Here is a 14,679-nt window from a genome sequence, read left to right as displayed (position 1 = left end):
AAGGTAATATTTGTTAAGCCCTGAGGGCATACAGTAGGTGTTTATTAAGTGTTTGTTTCTTTCCTTCCACGGTACATATGCACAAATATTTTTAAATGGGCATCTTTTTTTAATAGCACAGTATGTAAAGCAAAGAAATCCAGGTTCAGATCCAACCTGACACTCATGCCTTTGTTTGATCTTGACAGTCATTTTCTCCTCCATAAAATGTGAGTTGCTGAGACTCTCGTGGATGCTGAAACCTGGCTCTGCCCCGAAGTTTGTCTCCTTAACCATAATAGCATGTAAAATAATCATCCTCTGTTAGCAACAAGTTGGGGTCCTGTCTCTATCCGATAACTACATCTGTTAATAGGGAAGAATAACATCCTACCTTCCTCCTAGGGATGTTAGGAAGAATTTGCTTTATATAACTGGGGAATGCCCCAGAAATAGGAGTTATTATTATTTCTGCCAAAGGTCTGGCCTTAAACGGAAGTTCAGACTTTCTGAGAAAGTTCCCATTAAGCACAATACCATGTTATATTTCTCTATTCACCTTCATTCTATGACCAATCGTTTAGCCATGATTCCATTAGGTATCAATCTCAAAAAAAAAAAATCACATATGAGAATGAAAGAACTGGGGATTTCAGTCTGAAGAGAAAAGAATATGATTCATATTGGACTTCAGTGACCTGAAGATCTATCACATGGAAGAGATAAGAAAAGCCTCGCTCTGTTTGATCCCAAAGAGAAGAACCAGGAGCAATGGATGCAAATTAGTGAGAAACAGATTTAGGGTCAACATAAGGAAACTTGGTGGGATAGTGACTAGAGCCTGGAAATCAGAAATCAGAATGACGGGAGTTCAAATCCTGGCTAAGACACTTATTGGAGGTCTGATATGGTCAACACTTCTATTTTATCTCATCTGTAAAATGGGCATGATAATTCCCAAATTACCTACCCTATGGAGCTATTATAAATAATCATCATAATAGCAATAGCTAGCAGGTTAATACAAAGGTAGAAATGACTGAAGAAATGGGCTTGAACAAGTTGATATTGCATGTACCTGAAGACAGTGTTGAAGATATGTACCAACATGGTAAGCTTGGATGACTGGGAGAATGATGGTCTCAACAGTAATAAGGAAGTTAAAAAGAGAGGAAGATTGGAGGAGAAGGGAGACAGTAATAGGCTCTATGAGAAAATCCATAACAAAAGGATGTATTGAGTTTAAGATGTCTACACAGTATCCAGTTCAAAACATCTCAAAGGCAGTTGACCAAAGGCTGGGAGTTGGGGGAATTTAGAGCTGGACAAGTACAATCTGCTAAAATATGACATACCTATACTTTAAAATATGGTTCTGTGCAAAATTCTGCAATAAAAACCACAGGGAGTTAAGTGTACAACAGTCAAAAACTTCATTGTTGCTGAGTTATTTTTCAGTCATGCTAAACTCTTTGTGATCCTATTTGGCGTTTTCTTGGTAGAGATTCTGAAGTGGTTTGCATTTCCTTCTCCAGCTCATTTTACTTATGAGGAAACTGAGGCAAACAGGGTGAAGTCACTTGCCCAGGATCACATAGATAGTAAGTGTCTGAGATCACATTTGAACACACAAAGATAACTCCAGACCTGAAGTTTCATCTGCTGTGCCACCTAACTAGCTTCATCAATGATACATTAAAAAAAAAAGAAGAACTTAATAAAAATGGTAGCACAATTTTTATACAAATTTAATGGCTAAAAATACATAGAGGCAGCATCTTCAGGTCTAGGCATTGCTTGACCTCAATTTTGAAAGGGGCGCTAGTTTGATGGGGTAAAATTTGTGGTCAAGTTTGTTCATGAAGTGATCATGAAAAAAATTATAGTATTTGAGTTATTATGAAATGGCCCCTTTTTCTGTATTCTCACCATTTCTCATAGACACAATCTCAAATTGTTCCAAAATATATCAAAGCCTTGGAACAAATTCACATTTTCAAAACAAGTCTTTTAACAAAGCTGACTAGATCTGAAAATAATCTGCATCAAGATTATAGTTGAATCCATGGGAATTGTTCAATCATTTTTTCAGTTATAGCCAACTCTGTACTTCCATTTGGAGTTTTCTTGGCAGAGATATTGAAACAGTTTTCCATTTTTTCCCCTCTAGCTCATTTTACAAACAAGGAAATTGAGGCAAATAGGGTTAAGTGATTTGCCCAGGATCACACAGCTAGTAAATGCCTGAGGTCAGACTTGAACTTGTGAAGATGAGTCTTCCTAATTCCAGGTCCAGTACTCTCTTCACTACCCTTAGAGAGAGAAGATTAGAACAGAGACGTTTCTTGAGATTTCCACTATTAGTGGACATGACATAGGTAAAAGATCAATGGAGAAAGAGAAAGAGTTAAGGTTAAGTTAAAGAGAAAGAGTTAAGGTTAGGAAATTCAGAAGTCCTGAAAACCTAAAGAAAAGAGTATGTATCAAAGAAAAGAGAATGATTAACAACAGAGAGATCAAGGGGAGTGCAAAAAGTCCATTAGATTTGGCCAATATGAAATCACTGACAATGATGGAGAGAGCAGTTGGGTGGAGTGATAAGATCAAAAGCTGGCTTGTAAGGAATTATAAAAAGAAATGAGAGGAAGGGAAATGGAGGAATCTCAAGATGTTTAGACACAAAAGATTGGAAAGATATAGAATGAAAAGAAAGCTATTGAAGACAAATAGATGTTAATGAAGGTTGTCCAAGAATGGGGGAGCCATGGGCATGTTTGAAGGCAACCCAGCAATAATGAAGATTGGTGAAAAAGTAGGCGATTTATTGGAGAAGAAAGGTTTGAATAGACTTATTTGTCTGTGTCCAGTGGTCTGGCTGAAAGTAAGACATTTGGATTTGGGTTGTTTTCTACAAAGCAGCCACTATTGTTATCATTTTTGGAGTCTCAAGACTCTTTTACATACTTAGAAATTATTGAAGAGAGTTCCAGGGACAGAGTCAAAATGGCTGAGTAAAACCAGGATCGAGCTTTCCCAGTGACCCTCAAAAAAATCACATAAAACCAAGCCTCTCAACAGAGTCTGAAGTAATGAAACCACTTTCCAGCTCAAGATAGATTAGAAGGACTTCAAAAAAGATCAGTTTCACTTAGGTTCAAGGGGTATTCAGTCCAGCTAAGATGGTGTCTAGGAAATCTAGTGGGAGGGTCTTAATCACAGCAGATCAGAAACTCAGACACTTGGTCCTGGCTCAGAAGTAGAACATACCAGTGGAGCATCCTCTAGTCCCAACACAGAAGGCAAATTGCCAATTGAGGAAACCAGGCTGTTATTTAGAGAGAACAGGTAGGGCTATCTCCTATGAGCAAGACACCCAATACAAGGGGCCTCTGTGCTCAAAGCCTAGGTTCAGAGCTGCACAAGAAGCTTGAAACAGTGCTGCCTGTATCCCTAGGAGCCAAACTCAATCTCAAATGTCACAAAATATAAAGAAAGAAAGAAAATGAGCAAGAAAAGGAAAAGAACCTTAACAACAGAAAGCTACTATGGTGACAGGAAAGACCAAAACACCAACTCAGAAGAGGAAAAAATGCCCACATGGAAAATCTTAAAGGACAATATGAATTGGTTTCAAGTCCAAAGAGACTTCTTAGAAAAGCTCATAAAGGATTTTAAAAGGCAAATAAAAGAGGTAGAAGAAAAATGGAAGGAAGTAATGAGAGGTATGCAAGAGAGTCAACAGCTTGGAAAAAGAACAACAAAAAATGATTGAAGAAAACAATTCCTTTTTAAAAAAAATTATCCAAATGCAAAAAAAAATCTACTGAAGAAAACCACACCTTAAAAAGCAAAATTAACCAATGGAAAAAGAGATACAAAACTGAAAAAAAGTATACATTCAAAACCATAACCAGGCAAATAGAAGCTGAGACTGAGACATCAAGAATCAAACAAACTAAAAAAAATGAGAAATGGAAGAAAATGTAAAACAGCTCACAGGGGCATAAAAACTTCACAATGAAATGCAGAAAGGCAGAAATAGTAAATGCTTACTTTTCAGGTCACTATGCAATAAAAACTACATTCAATAAAGAACCAGAGAAAGATAGACTAAAAGCCAATTGAAAATTAAATAATCTTAATGCTAAAGAATGAGTAAGTTGGACAACAAATCATAGAAACAATAATTTTATCCAAGAGAATAATGATAATGAGACAATATACCAAAACCTATGGGATGTAGGCAAAGCAATTCTTAGGGGAAATTTAATATCTCTAAATAGTTACATGAATAAAATAGAGAAGGAGATCAGTGAATTGGCATACAACTAAAAAGGCTGGAAAAAAGAACAAATTAAAAATCTCCAATTTAAATACCAAATTATAAATTCTGAAAATCAGAGGAGAAATTAATAAAATTGAAAGTAAGAAAACTATTGAACTAATTAATAAAACTAAAAGTTGGTTTCATGAAAAAAATTAACAAAATAGATAAACCTTTGGTTAATTTGATTAGAAAAAGGGAAGAAAAATTCAAACAACTAGCATCAAAAATGAAAAGAATGAATTTCCCAGCACTGAAGAAGAAATTAAAACAATAATTTGGAGCTATTTTGCCCAAAGTATGCCTACAAATCTGGCAATCTAACTGAAATGGATGAGTATTTACAAAAATATAAATTGCCCAGATTAACAGAAGAGGAAATAAATTGCTTAAATAATCCCATTTTACAAAAAGAAATTGAACAAGCCATTAGTGAACTCCCCAAGAAGATGGATTTGCAAATGAATTCCACCAAACATTTAAAGAACAATTCCATGTAAACAATTAAAGAACAATTTATTCTATGTAAAGTATTTTGGAAAAGAGGCAGAGAGAGAGTCCTGTCAAATTCTTTCTATGACACAAATATAGTGCTGATACCTAAACCAGAAAGAGTCAAAACAGAGAAAGAAAATTACAGACCAATTTCCCTAACTAATATTGATGCAAACATTTTAAATAAAATATTAGCAAAGACATTACCACAACTGATCAGCAAGATAATACACTATGATCAAATGGGATTTATACCATGAAGGTAGGGCTGATTTAATATAAGGAAAGTTATTGTCACAACTAACCGTATCAGTAACAAAATTAACAAATTATATGATGTTCTCAATACATGCAGAAAAAGACTAGAAAGCATAGGAATAAATGGAGTTTCCTCTAAAATGATAAGCAGCATCTATCTAAAATCATCAGCAAGCATTATTTGTAATGTGGAGATGCTAGATGCATTCCCAATAAGATCAGGAATAAAACAAAGATGCCTATTATCATCACTATTGTTCAATATTGTCCTAGAAATGGTGACTCTAGCAATAAGAAAAAAAGAAGAAATTAAAGGAATTAGAGTAGGCAATGAGAAGATAAAACTATCACCCTTTGTAGATATGATGGTAGACCTACAAAATTCTAGACAACCATCCCAAAACCTACTTGAAACAATGAATAGCTTTTGTAGAGCTGCTGGATATGAAATAAACCCACACAAATCATCAGCATTTCTATATGTTAATAACAAAGCCCAGCAGCAAGATTTAGAAAGAGAAATTTCAGTTAAAATAACTGTAGACACAAAATAAAATATTTGGGTGTCTACCTGCCAAGATAAACCCAAGAACTGTATGAACACAATTGCAAAACACTTTTCACACAAATAAAGCTAGATCTAAACAACTGGAAAAATATCAATTTCTCGTGGGTAGGCCAAGCTAACATGATAAAAAAGACTATTCTACCTAAATTACTCTACTTGTTCAGTGCCATATCTATCAAGCTCCCCCCAAAATCTTTTATACAGCTAGAAAAATAATAGCAAAATTAATCTGGAAGAACAAAAGATCAAGAATATTAAGGGAATTAATGAAAAAATACAAATGATAGTAATCTAGCAGTAAAAGACCTAAAATTCTAATACAAAGCAGTAATCATCAAAACTGGATAAGAAATAAAATGGTAAATCAATGGAATAGGTTATTTTGATACACATGACACAATAACTAATGACTATTATAATCTAGTGTTTGATAACCCCTCAAATCCCAGATTCTGGCATAAGAACTCATTTCACATACACACACACACACACACACACACACACACACACACACACACACACACAAAATCTCGGGAAAATGGAAAAATAATGTCAGAAACTTGGCATAAACCTAATCTCACACCCAATACCAAAATAAGGTCAAAATGGGTTTGTGATTTAGGCATAAAGAGTGATACTGTAAACAAATTAGGAGAACAATGAATACTTTATCTACAGATCTTTGTAGAAAGGAGGAATTTTTGGCTAAAGAAGAACCAAGAGAACATATGAAATGAAAAATGGACAACTTCAATTGCATTAAACTAAGAAGGTTTTACACAAACAAATACAAAGCAGCCAAGATTAAAAGTGAAGCAGAAATCTGGGGAAAAAATTTACAGCCAATGTTTCTGATAAAGCTTCATTTCTAAAATATATAAAGTACCGAGTCAAATTTATCAGAATACAAATCATTCCCCAACTGAGAAATGGTCAAAGAATATGAACAGACAATTTTCAGAAAAAAATTAAAGTTATATATGATCATATGCAAATTAAAACAAATTGACTAAGATGACAGGAAAATGAAAAATATTGAAGGGGATGTGGGAAAACTGAGACACTAGTACATTGTTGGTAGAGTTATGAAATAATCCAACCATTTTGGAGAACAATTTGGAGCGAGGCCCAAAGGCATGTTTTGATCCAGCAGTGCCATTACAAGGTCTGCATTCCAAGGAAATCACAAAAGAGGGAAATGGACCTGTGCAAAAATATTTCTAACAGCTTTTTTGTGGTGGCAAAGAATTGGAAAATGAGTAGATGCCCATCAATTGGAGAATGATTGAATAAGTTATGGCATATGGAAGTAATCAAATATTATTGTTCTATAAAAAATGATGAATAGGCTGATGTGAGAAAGGACTGGAAAGATTTACATGAACTAATACTGAGCAAAACAACAGAACCAGGAAAACTTAGCAACATAGCAACAACAAAATTGTGCAATCATCAGTCATGACAGACTTGCTTCTTCTCATTGGCTCAGTGATCCAAGGCAATTCCAATAAACTTTGCAGGGAAAAACTCATTCAAATCCAGAGAGAATTATGGAGACTAAATGTAAATCAGCACATGTTATATTCACTTTTTTCTTTTTTCTTTTGTTTTCCTTTCTGTTGTGCTTTTTCCTTTTTGTTCTGATTTTTCTTTCTCAGCATGATTATTAAAGATATATACTCACATATATACATAGCTATACATGTATGTATATATATATATATATACAAATGTACAAGTATAAACAAAAAATATCATTTCTATATGTAACTGAGGAAAATAATCTTTTAAAAAATTATTGGGGATGTCAAATAACATTTGTTTATATGAGTCTATACCCATCTGTACCAGAAATTAAAACAGAAATTTTCAAATAGTTATTAATTTAACATAGCAATAATCTAGTATATATTAATAAATATTTTTGTAAAAAGCAACTATTTTCCAAGAAAAACATTAATGAGGAAAGTGGGTATTATTTTTACATTGCACTGGTATTTCTATTAAGTTGGCTTATAGAATAATAGCTTAATAGGACATTTCATAATGTTCTCTAGTTTTTCTTTAGCCATAAGCTTGGCTTAATAGAAAACAACTGGATTCTCATCTCTTCTACATTTTATTGTATATAATTCTACATTTATTCTGCATATTTTTTTGGTTGAAGAGTATGAAGAAAAATCTGGCCTCACCCAGATTGATAGTTGGAAAAGGAAAGAGTATTTTAATAGGTGAAGGACATTATGAAAAAGATTCACAGATTCCCTAAAAAAGTCCTGGGGACCTCCAGATTCCACAAACATTATGAGAGCTACAGCTGTCAGATGTTAATGTCATCAGCTTCCCCATCTACCGGTGGTCACTTTTTTCCACAGGAAAGAGGCAAGTGAGCACCTGTTTCCCAGATTTAGGCATCCAGGACCAATATTGTGAGCATTTCCCCAGGGTGTTTACACCTCAGGGAAGGGGTCTCCAGGGTCCCTTCATCATTGTGAACACCCCACTTTGCCAACCACCTTTGAATCCCTCTCCCTTGATTTTTTTCCAAGCAAGATTCTGGAAACAGTGTGGCCACTGCCCTTATTTTGTATACATCAAAACTCAGCTACATGATAGATGAAGCCCCATACTAGCGGGCACAGTCCCTGCCCAAAGGCATTCTTTTCAAGTAAAAATTGGTGGCAGGCAAGGGAAAATGTGGAACCTTATAAATGATCCTCTCAGAGAATGTTTCCTGACTTTCCAGGGAATCAGGCTGGCTCTCACCAATTGGCATTCCAACCACTCCTTCGAGAGATGCTAGACAGAGGTGTGATTGCACCTAAAATCCTGGGGGATGGGGAATAGTGAGGAAGGGAAGGGGAGGTAGGAATCAGAAATCCTCATTTCCTTTGCAGCTGAGACTTTCAAAGGGGAAGAAAGACAAAGGAAATAGTCAGAGAATAGTAGATTTCACAGTGGATAGAGGAAATCCCTGAATTCAAATGTGATCTCAGACACTTCCAGTGTGACCCTGAGGGAGAACTTACTGGCAGCCAGGGCCATAGTGCACAAAGCACTGGGCCTGGAGTTAAAAAGATTCATCTTCCGGGTTTCAAATCCAGCCTCTGACACTTCCTAGCTGTGTAAGCCTGGAATACAAATCACTTCATCCTATTTGCCTCAGTTTCCTCCTCTGTAAAATGAGTTGGAGAAAGAAACAGCAAACCCCTCCTGCACCTTTGCCATGAAAAGTCCAAATGGGTTCACTAAGGGTTGGGCATGAGTGAAATGAATGGGGATGCCCCACCTTGTGGTTAAAAGTGCCTACAATAATTTGTTGTTGTTGTTTAAATACCAATCAGTACTTTCACTTGTCTAAGGAACTCTAAGACGAGAATAAATTCCCTCTTACCAATGCAGCTTGGGACGTCCTCTAAAATTGGTTTTAGAGAACAGTTTCTGATCCTGAAAGGCTAAATTAGATTAACTTAACTGAGGTTAACCTATCCAGGTCACAAAGCTAGTATGTGTCAGCAGCAGGACTTGAACAAATCATTTGGAATTGAGGCCAGTTCCCTAAGCATTCCACCACATGGCCTCTTCGCTGGCACACAGTGCGAATTTAATCATTTTTTCTTGAAGGGAATTCAGTGAAATCTCTAGCTGCTTTCCTGAAAATAACTTCAAGAGAGCAGTTGCTTGAAGGTGTGAGGGAGGCTGGGGGTTTTCCTTTATTAACTCTGGGAGGAGGGGACGGGGATCAATAACTGGATAACTTCCTGCCATTTCCTCCTCTTCATCACACGGAATGGTCTCTCCCACTTTCTTCAGGTCTTCAGAAACTCATGGAGATGGTGCGTGAAGATGCCAGAAGAACAGTCTCTGCAGATGAGGATAATTACAAAAAGTATGCCAGGTAGGACATCCTGCTAACTTGAGAAAAGGCCGGGTAGGAGTCCCCAGGCAGAGGTGAGAGGTTGCCCCAAATTCTGAGACCAGGCATTCAGCCACCAGCCACTACAATCCCCTGGTTCTCTGGCAAAGTCACGGTAGACAATCAGTGCCCTGAAAGGGCACCAAGCATAGACTCAGAGCAGACAATCCAATTGTTTTCCAAACTGCTTCCCTATGGACCAACAGAGCAGAGAAACAAAGGAAGACTCAGAAAAAGGACATTTGTCAAGCAAAACAAAGAGCCCTAATAAAATATCATAGTAAGAAAAGTAGCAATAGAAAATTTTCCCTTTGGGGCAGCTAGGTGGCGCAGTGGATAGAACACCAGCCCTGAATTCAGGAGGACCAGCGGTCAAATGTGGTCTCAGATTCTTAACACTTCCTAGCTGTGTGACCCTGGGCAAGTCACTTAACCCCAGCCTCAGGAAAAAAAAAAAAAAAAAGAAAGAAAGAAAAGAAAAATTTCCCCTTGGACCTAAGGAGGGACTCCCATGAATATGCACATCATAAAGCAGACACACCTAGGGAGAAGCACACATTTAGGAAACATTTTAAAATTGTCTGGCCAATGGAGATGCTTCGGGCTCAGATGTTTTGTTGCTGTTCAATCAATAGTCACGTCCAATTCCTAGTGACTTTATTTGGAGTTTTCTCAGCAGAAACACTAGAGTGGTCCCACTCTTTATAAACTTATTGGGGTTTTCTTGGCAGAAACACCGGAGTGGGTTTGCCATTCTCCACCTCATTTTACTGATGAGGAAACCGAGGCAAATAGAATTGAGTGACTTGCCCAGTAACATATTCATAAGTGTCTGAGATTGAATTTGAACTCACATCTTCCTGTCTCCAGGCAGGATGCTTTCTATACTATGCCACCTAGCTGCCCCAATGTCTGAATATTTAGGATTTTATGTGCGTAGGGAGGAAGGGGAAGGGAAAGAATAAGAAATAAGCATGTAAGCTCATATTATGTATCGGGCACTGTGCTAAGCACTTTACAAATATTTCATTTGAAGAGAGAAGAGGTAGAATGGTAGTCCCATTTTTCCTGTGTAAGTTTGGCTTCCAGGTCCTAAAATATTCTGCCCTCTAAATATTATCTCTGTTCTTGTCAAGAAATTATATAGGATCCTACTCCTTGAAGGAACGTCAAGAAGAAATCTCTAGAAATCAATTAAGTCTCAAGTTAAATCAGAATTTAAACAGTTTGGATTTGTTGTGAGGAGAGGGATAGATTCAACAATGTAATTTTAATGGTATAAGAAACTCCCTCCCCCAATGCATTTCATCCATATTCCATAATTTATATTCCACAAGAGTTAGCTGGTGAGCTTGTTCAGAGTCACACAAGCATTATATGTACAAGGCAATTCTGAAATCCAGACAGCATGACACAAGTTACCAGAAAGATCCTACCTTGTTGACAGTCTTCACACAAAGTCTGGATGACTCCTCCTGTGGTCATCCAGCATGACCCTGGCCCTTTCAGATACATTAGATAGATAGATAGATAGATAATAATAATAATAATAATAATAATAATGATGATGGTGATGATGATGATGATGATGATGATGATGATGGACGACGACGACCACGATGAAGATAGATAGATGGATGGATAGATAGACAGTATAGATGGAAAGACAGACAATATAGATGGATAAACAGGTAGATAAACAGTATAATGATGATGATGATGATGATGATGATGATGATGATGATGATGATGATGATGGACAACGACGACCACGATGAAGATAGATAGATGGATGGATAGATAGACAGTATAGATGGAAAGACAGACAATATAGATGGATAAACAGGTAGATAAACAGTATAGGTGGATAAATAGGTAGATAGATGGAGAGATAGATAGATAGATAGATAGATAGATAGATAGATAGATAGATAGATAGATAGATAATGATGATGATGATGATGATGATGATGATGGACAACGACGACCACGATGAAGATAGATAGATGGATGGATAGATAGACAGTATAGATGGAAAGACAGACAATATAGATGGATAAACAGGTAGATAGATAAACAGTATAGGTGGATAAATAGGTAGATAGACAATATAGATGGATAGACAGTATAGGTGGATAAATAGGTAGATAGATGGAGAGATAGATAGATAGATAGATAGATAGATAATGATGATGATGATGACGACGACAACGATGAAGATGGATGGATAGATAGACAGTATAGATGGATAGACAGACAATATAGATGGATAAACAGGTAGATAGATAAACAGTATAGGTGGATAAATAGGTAGATAGACAATATAGATGGATAGACAGTATAGGTGGATAAATAGGTAGATAGACAATATAGATGGATAGACAGTATAGGTGGATAAATAGGTAGATAGATGGAGAGATAGATAGATAGATAGATAGATAGATAATGATGATGATGATGACGACGACAACGATGAAGATGGATGGATAGATAGACAGTATAGATGGATAGACAGACAATATAGATGGATAAAACAGGTAGATAGATAAACAGTATAGGTGGATAAATAGGTAGATAGACAATATAGATGGATAGACAGTATAGGTGGATAAATAGGTAGATAGACAATATAGATGGATAGACAGTATAGGTGGATAAATAGGTAGATAGATGGAGAGATAGATAGATAGATAGATAGATAATGATGATGATGATGACAACGACAATGATGAAGATGGATGGATAGATAGACAGTATAGATGGATAGACAGACAATATAGATGGATAAATAGGTAGATAGAGAAACGGTATAAATGGATAAATAGGTAGATAGATAGACAATATAGATGGATAGACAGTATAGGTGGATAAATAGGTAGATAGACAATATAGATGGATAGACAGTATAGGTGGATAAATAGGTAGATAGATGGAGAGATAGATAGATAGATAGATAGATAATGATGATGATGATGACAACGACAATGATGAAGATGGATGGATAGATAGACAGTATAGATGGATAGACAGACAATATAGATGGATAAATAGGTAGATAGAGAAACGGTATAAATGGATAAATAGGTAGATAGATAGACAATATAGATGGATAGATAGACAGTATAGGTGGATAAATAGGTAGGTAGATGGAGAGATAGATAGATAGATAGACAGACAGACAGTATAAGTGGATAAATAGGAAGATAGATGGATAGATAAACAGATAGTATAGATGGATAGATAGACAGTATAGATAGCTAGGTAGATAGACAGATAGACAGATAGATGGATAGACAGACAGGCAGTATAGATGGATAGATAGGTAAATAGACAAGATAGATAGACAGACAGACAGGATAGATAGATAGGTAGATAGATACATAGGCAGTATAGATGGATAGATAGGTAGATAGATACATAGACAGGCAGTATAGATGGATAGATAGGTAGATAGATAGATATCTAGTTGTCAGCTAAAGGAGGATCAACTACATAATAGCTGGGACTCTTTAAAAATTCTTGGAAGCCACAATTAACAAAAAAAGGAAATTCTATAATTCTCTCATTGACCCATGAGATCCATTACCTAAGCAGTAGTGTTAAACTCAAATAGAAAGGGGATCTCTGAAAACCACAAATTAACATTGTCTATATTGATTGTATATTTATTCTCTTAATGTTTTCATCTGGTTCTGCCAACTTGACTGGAATTTGACACCTCTGGAGTGGATTCTAGTGGAGGAAACATTGGCTTCAAATCCTACCTTGGACACTTTATGTGATCCTATCCAAGTCACTTAATTTCTGTTTGCTTCGGTTCCCTTATCTATAAAAATGAGAACAATAATAGCACGTATCTCATAGGGCCATTGTGAGGATCCTTCTGCAGACTACAAAATCTATAAAAAGAAAAGAGTAGATTTGACGGCTTTTAGGAACCAAGTCTCATCAATATGCCTATTGTCTTACAGCACTGTGTCCATCCTCAAGCCCTCCCTGAAGAGTGATATGGCTTTAAAGGAGACTGCCCAAAAAACCAGGTAGATAAATGTGATGTGCATTGTACACTATAGTCAGCCAACAGATATTTATTAAGAGCTTCCCATGGGCTAGACACTGTACTAAATGCTAGCAATTTAAATACAAACAGAAAATTCCTGCCTTCAAGGAGCTTACATTCTAATAGGAAGACAAGTCATAAAAGGAAGCTAAAAAGGGGAGAGGGAGAGAGGAAAGTGGAGCATGATGGAGAACTCCAAAGGAGTAAAACCTGCTGGGAAATGAAGAGATGGCTGGCCTGGGTGTCCTATTTAAATGTAGGTTCTCAGAAAAGTCCTCTCCACTCTAATCAGAAGGAAAGGCCCCAAGGGCAGAGAAGAAGAGTCATCTCAAATCAAAATAACAAGCATTTATTAAGCATCTACTATGTACCAGGCACTGTACTAAGTGCTAGACACACACACACACACACACACACACACACAAACACAGAGTCAAAAGACATCCCTTCCCTCAAGGAGCTTACAATGTAATGGAGAAAAAAAATAAAAAATATGTACAAATAAGCTATTTACAGGATGAATGGGAAATGAATGAGAGGTGAAGAATTGGAAAGGACACTCACACTAAACCTGAGTGATTGGATGGTGGTGATGCCCTCCTAAAAGAAGGAAGAAAAGAGAGGTATCCAACCCCATCCTAAGAGATCCAAAGTCTGGGGGCCAATCTTTGTCCTTGTCCCTTTCTGTTCCTTCTCAATGAATATTAGGGGATGTGGTTGGTGATTGCCAGAACCTGATGCTCCAAGACAAGAAAGTTCAGATCCTTTTGATCACAACTGTAGTATAGGAAGACTACAGTGTGTCAGGAAGGTGTAAGGAAAGAGGAAAGGAGGGAAAGAGAGAGAGAGAGAGAAAGGAAGGGAAAGGGGGGACGGAAGAAGGAAAAGAAGGAAAGAAAGTGGGGAGAGGAGGAGGAAGGGAGGAAGAAGAAAAGGAGAGAGGAGAAAGAAAGGAGAGAGACAGAGAGAGAAAGGGGAGGGAGGGAGGAAAGGAGAGAGAGTGAGAGAGAAAGAGAGAGAGTAGTACTAAAAGGATCAGGTGCATCAATTGGTACAAAATTTCTATTATAATCACTATA

General features: G+C 36.6%; 1 protein-coding gene across 1 annotated transcript in view; it reads left to right on the top strand.

Annotated features, from left to right (window-relative positions):
• CCDC60 (coiled-coil domain containing 60) overlaps window positions 1-14,679 on the top strand; it is a 210,336-nt gene that overhangs the window by 174,468 nt on the left and 21,189 nt on the right. The window contains 2 exon segments of the mRNA XM_074296538.1: window positions 9,438-9,522; window positions 13,512-13,580. Of these exon segments, the coding sequence (XP_074152639.1) occupies window positions 9,438-9,522; window positions 13,512-13,580 (154 nt within the window).

This window comes from Sminthopsis crassicaudata, chromosome 1 (assembly GCF_048593235.1).
Source record: "Sminthopsis crassicaudata isolate SCR6 chromosome 1, ASM4859323v1, whole genome shotgun sequence".
Classification (NCBI taxonomy): domain Eukaryota; kingdom Metazoa; phylum Chordata; class Mammalia; order Dasyuromorphia; family Dasyuridae; genus Sminthopsis; species Sminthopsis crassicaudata.
The sequence above is the reverse complement of the archived record's forward strand: the minus strand, read 5'-3'. Positions and strand labels throughout refer to the sequence as shown.